Below are 5,813 nucleotides of genomic sequence, written 5' to 3' on the forward strand. Positions count from 1 at the left end.
GAAATTAATTTTCCCCCAAAAATTATTAGAATATCTTTTAGATATCATAAATGCGAAATTTATATGTTGATATATATCTGATTTCTTTTAGACATCATAAACAAGAACTCTATATGTTGACAAACATTGAATACCTTAAAGATAGCTGATTTGAGAAATCTTTTTGACATCATTTTCATGATATCTTTCTGTTCTCAAAAACCGGCGCATTAGAGAACATTCTGACATCTTATGTTACCTTTTAGAAGTCTCTATAAGTTATCAGGTTCAGAAATGAGATATCTTTTAGAAATCTTTTTGATAACATATTGTTTTGTGGGAATAAACTGTATTCAGTGAAGTTTGTTAAATAATTAATAACTTTAATCTAATAAAGTAAACTAGAAAAAGGAGAATACTTGCAGCCGGGTATGTGTTATACCGCGTTAAATCAACAACAGAAAGTTGAAAATAAAATCAGACCAGAGCTAAAAGTTTCATATAAATATTGCCTAGAATGACTGTAGCATCTAGTAATACTAGATATACTATTAATGCATCAGAGATATCTCTTGCAAAGCAATTATTTATTTTCATCATTTTGAATTTATGTACTTTAAAAGCCTTTCCTATAAAATACATTTAATTGTCACAGTTAAAGTTAAATTATTAAAATGAAACAAATGTGATATTTACCTTCAAGTCGATCCTGCTTGTCCCGAACTGGATACACCGATGCATCTGCCGTCGAAGTACACAGACTGCACGCGAAAGAAATCCGTATCGACGGCTAAGGATACCACTCACTTCACTTCATCGTTGATAAATCTTTCAAGTATGTCGATTGACTACGTAACACACAAATTCTGGAATCTCCGTAAATAAAATCACTCCTTACCTCGTAGACAATAAACTTGGTTGTAAAACTTGTCACACGACAAATAAAATAGTATAAGCCTAACAGCAATTAATCGTTAACTCGCGTTCGACATGTGCAGCGACAAACGCGATCAGCCCGCGAGCTTCTCTCGGTGGATATTAATCTATATCTAAGAAATTATTCTCACTTATCCATCACTATATCTTTCTGATAAGCTCGACGAGACTATAACACGTCCAACTTGGTATAAGTTTGAACGAGCTCGTAATTATTTAATATCTCGCGATGCATTACTAGTCAACGTTCGGCTGAATCGAAATGAACAATTGCGCGCCAAGTGTTACGCAATACCTTCCGCGCGCCGTGCTGCTTCCCCATTACTTACGTATGCGCGTCTAAAGCTAGCGCTACACTATGCGCGATTCGTAATGCGCGTATTCGTATATACGTGAATGCTGTGGAGCAATTGCTGCAATTCAGAAAATCATGATGTTACACGCAAAGGTCTTGCCGTTTGATCATCAGTTTTCATGAAATAACTATCTTGTGGCAAATTACGGTAATAATATTATAAAATAAATAATATTTTGAAACAATAATATTATAAAAATTAATTGGGACATTACATGCGAAGAGTAATAAAACTTGTGCGGTCACTCATCGACTGACTTTTCCTTAACTTAATTATTTTACGCCGTCTAATAATGGTGTTGAGATCAGAACGTTTACCTTCTTATATAATACAGAAATATAAAAATGAATTTATCTAACATCCTAATTGGACCCTTGATTTGTCATTTGTAAGGGTACGTTTCCATTGAGCATGTCACGCGTCTCGTCACGCTCTATCTTAACAAAATTACCTTTTTAAAAAAGGTTAGATGATGGAATGAATGAATTCATTCACGTGTACCTGTGGACGTGACACGTGTACACGTATAGTCGTATATTTGACACGTGTATTCGAATATTCGTGTATGTGACACGTGTACTCGAATATCCGTGTATGTGTGACACGTGTAAACGTGTGCAAATATTTATCAAAATTTTTATGAAAGATCTCTATTTCTGCATTTGTCATTCGACATATGTATACGCATAATTCCAGCATTCCAAGTTTTGTCCAGATTTTGCCACATAATTCTCTAAATATTTCCCTATTGAGGTATACACGTTTACATCTGTTACATACACGGATATTCGTGTACACGTGTCACAATCACGTGTTCACGGATTCATGTAAATGAAGATTCTTTAAATTTGTGTACAGGGATTACACGTGTAGTCTAGTATACGTGTACTAGGGAGCTCTAGTCGAGACGTACGTTCTGGAAAGCGTACTCAAATAGTATCTTTTGTAAGGGATCGGCCGAGGAAAGGGACCAGCAACAGAAACAAGCGGTACACTATTGACTGAGAGAACTTTTAATGCAGCTCTCGCGTACAGCTAACACGTAATGGCGGGCGGAAGTCCGTCTCCTTCTTCCCGGCTTGACCGCGCTCGATTATGCGCATGCGCATGAGCATAAACTTATACTTAATATAGCTGTCAATAAAGAATATATCAACCAAAATAAAATATAACGCTTCTGTGCGTAAATCATGCTTAATCTATAACAATAACAAATCTCACACTTTCATAAAGTTTGTCCAAGTGAATCGATTTGTGGACAAACATGAAAAAAGCCTTATTTAATCAAAAGTCTTACACGCGCACACGCAGTATCCTACTGATCTTTCGTCTGACGATGCATCACTACCGCTTCATCTCTTTCCTCCTGCGTTTGATCTTTGTTGCCCCGACCCCATAACACGTGACTGCCGTCACCTGTTTTCTTCACTCGCTTTCTTATCATGTCCTCGGACACGCTCTTCAAATCGTAGGCCCAGCCAATCTTCGCGAAAAAGTCGATGAAAGCCGTTGTGAAGTTGAATGTGTAATTGCCCAACTCTGCTGTCTTGTAGTCCCAGGGAAAAACGTGATGGTAATTGTGCCAACCTTCGCCGAGGACAAGTATGGTAACACCTTTGTTGCTCACTGCTTTGATATCTCTATACCGGATAAGTAAGCAATTGTAATGTTAGTCACATTGCACTAAATATAAATCTTTCAAGAAAGTCTACCGAAGTACTGAAAAGTAAAGAATGGAATGTGTTTGATAATTTTTCTCCCCAAGACAAATTAAGAAAATAAAAAATGCAGTCGCAAAACTTTTTTAACTGATTGATACTTACTTGTCGTAGGGTTTGTTGCCGAAGGAATGAGCCACGGAATTCACCAGCCATGTCATATTTAACGTGAAGATATAACGGAGAACAGTGGAAATAAAGTAAGCGTTCGTCCACGTCTCGTTCCAACACACGACCGGAATAACGGTTGGCAAAATAAAGCACAGCAATGGCACTAATATGAAACGATGTCTAAAACAAACAATAATTCTCATTGCGGATACTTGTTCGCTAACAAAGCGTCACTTCGATTCGATTAATATCGACATACGTACTTCTTTTGGAATGCCAATATAGGATTGCTCTCAAGATCACTTATGTCGAGCCCTTTGCCCTTTTCCTTGACTTCCGGGTGTTTCCTACAGAGCAGCCAGCCCACGTGCGAGAAAAACAAACCTCTCGTAGCATTGTACGGATCGGCGTCGGTCTCCGTGTATTTGTGATGAACCCTGTGGTCTCTGGCCCAGACGATCACGGGGCCCTAGATCCGACAAAATTATACTATATCTCGACCAATGCTGATATAGAACTAGAAAGTTTCATTTGGTGTCGTTCGTGTACAGCGATTTGTATATGTTTGTGTGGCATAATCGCGTTTCGTATTGCTCACTCTTATTTGGGTATTTCTCCGAAAATTTACATCGCAGTAAATAAAAATGATATAAACGTACACACTTATATTAAACTTTCGTCACGAACAATACGTGTCACCTACATTCTCGAGCTTATGGAGAGAGATGTCTTTTTTTTCCTAACAACAGATCACTTTTTAGTCAACATTTAACGACACGCATTTTTCCATTACTTACGCGCGACATATACTTTGTGCTCGGCATAACCGTGTCGACATTAATTCTTACGCCTCACTAGCTGTAAGTGAAAGATGATTCTATCGTATCCCCGATTGCTCGACCGATTGCAGTATCATTAATACACATGTCTAATCAATTTTGTATGCCATGATCCTGTCATTAAAACTTGTCTCGAAAAAAATTAATTACAAATTACTCGACGTTTCATTTTGCGTATTACCTGGAATGCTAGAGTATTCATGATCATAAGTAGTAGCTGAAGAGGCCATGTGGCTTTGTAGGATCGGTGTGACCAAAGTCGATGAGCCCCAGCTGTGATTCCCAACATGCCCAATTGATACAACATAATTGCTGCAGTCCAGAAAATCATGATGTTACATGTATATTGTCTTGCTATACGGCATGGTTGCTCTAATGATTACGGTCACTATGATGAATATTACACTGAGAAAAATGTCCGATTAAATTTAATCGGATAATCCAATTACATAATAACAAACGGATATATCCAATTAAATTGTATATCCGATGAAAAATATCATCGGTATTTTAATCAAACTAGAAGTGATAAAATGCGCGCTTCGCGCGCCCAGTTTGTGGTTGAGCAGTGCATATTTTTGAGAATTTGTACACATGCAAAGAAGTAATTGTATGCACAACGTCAATTTAAAATAAATTAAATTAATTAAAATAACAATTTACTTAATTTGTTTAAAAAAAGTTAAAAAACAACTATTTACTTAAATGATTCGAACGAGGATTCGAATAAGTGTTAGAGACAAAACCATACGTATAAAATTTTGTGAGTATATAATTAAAAGGAAGACCTTTTCAGTATTCTATATAAATATTTTAGTAGATGCCTATTTAAAAAAATATTGTATGTATAAAATATAAAGTATACTTAATACAATAATTTCAGTTTTACATAAGTAGTCTATAATAATCATATTTATATTTTTTTGTTACAGTTTAACATATATAGTTAGCGATGTACAACTCTGCTGTTGCGAATCGTATCAGTGAGTGTTGAATTACTTTTTATTTTAAATTGACGTTGCGCATACAATTACTTCTTTGCATGTGTACAAATTCTCAAAAATATGCACTGCTCAACCACAAACGCGAAGCGCGCATTTTGTCACTTCTAGTATTTCTAAGTTGCAAATCTTTATTTACTGAATCTGAAAGAGAAGTGAAGCACACCGCACTTCGTGAAAACTAATCGGTATCGCGATAAAGAGGCTCAACTGTTCAATATTAACGACATTCGCGCTGGTAACATCTCTTTTTTAGAAAGGGATTTCATTGGCAACTGTATTTCATCGGATAAATTTCAACGTATGTATCCATAATCTAATCGGAAAACGTAATCGGAAAAATTAACCATCGGAAACACTATTTAATTGGTTTATCAGATAAAAAATTTTCTCAGTGTAATGATGTGTCAAAATTTGCAAATCTTTCTTTTTTCTTTCTTTATTGCGATGGACATCAAATTTAGTTTTTTAACCGACCGATATGTAATTCACATATATTTAACATTTAATTTATTTCTATCGCGCGCTGATGAAGACAATATATGTCGAAACGTTCGTTTTTTGTGATTAATAATTTGTTTCGACTACATTTTTTTTACAACTAGAACGCTTCGCGCGCGCCATTGTTCTTCCACATTATATTACATAAACTGTCAAAATAACCCTCTTAAATACAAACTGTCAAAACCGCAAGTTGAAGAGAACGACTCGCAACAAGATCGAAACTCGATCGAGTTTCGAGAGAGCCAATCGGCATCGCGGAAAAGCGACAACAATGAACTCGCAATGCCTTTTTTAGATAGGGAATACCTTTAATTTAAGTCACTTAAATCTTTGAGAACATATATATTAAGTAGTGATGAATCGCACGGA

At 36.0% G+C, this 5,813-nt stretch overlaps 1 protein-coding gene across 1 annotated transcript; it reads right to left on the reverse strand.

Moving 5' to 3' along the window:
- Window positions 1-2,263: 2,263 nt before the first annotated feature.
- Window positions 2,264-4,285, reverse strand: LOC105555990 (acyl-CoA Delta(11) desaturase-like). Its single transcript, XM_012003044.1, has 4 exons — window positions 4,121-4,285; window positions 3,364-3,569; window positions 3,095-3,280; window positions 2,264-2,911 (listed from the first exon to the last, which is right to left on the reverse strand). Exons 1-4 carry the CDS (start codon window positions 4,268-4,270, stop codon window positions 2,587-2,589), a joined length of 867 nt encoding a protein of 288 aa, XP_011858434.1. The 5' UTR covers window positions 4,271-4,285; the 3' UTR covers window positions 2,264-2,586.
- Window positions 4,286-5,813: the final 1,528 nt, after the last annotated feature.

This window comes from Vollenhovia emeryi, unplaced genomic scaffold (genome assembly GCF_000949405.1).
Source record: "Vollenhovia emeryi isolate VEMERY1.0 unplaced genomic scaffold, V.emery_V1.0 DF940475.1, whole genome shotgun sequence".
Classification (NCBI taxonomy): Eukaryota; Metazoa; Arthropoda; class Insecta; order Hymenoptera; family Formicidae; genus Vollenhovia; species Vollenhovia emeryi.

Coding starts and splice junctions, on each gene's coding strand:
- LOC105555990 (XM_012003044.1), bottom strand. CDS start 4,270: ATGATTTTCTGGACTGCAGCAATTATGTTGTATCAATTGGGCATGTTG. Junction 3,570..4,120: donor TGAATACTCTAGCATTCCAG/GTAATACGCAAA, acceptor TGTCGGATCTAG/GGCCCCGTGATCGTCTGGGC. Junction 3,281..3,363: donor ATATTGGCATTCCAAAAGAA/GTACGTATGTCG, acceptor TGTTTGTTTTAG/ACATCGTTTCATATTAGTGC.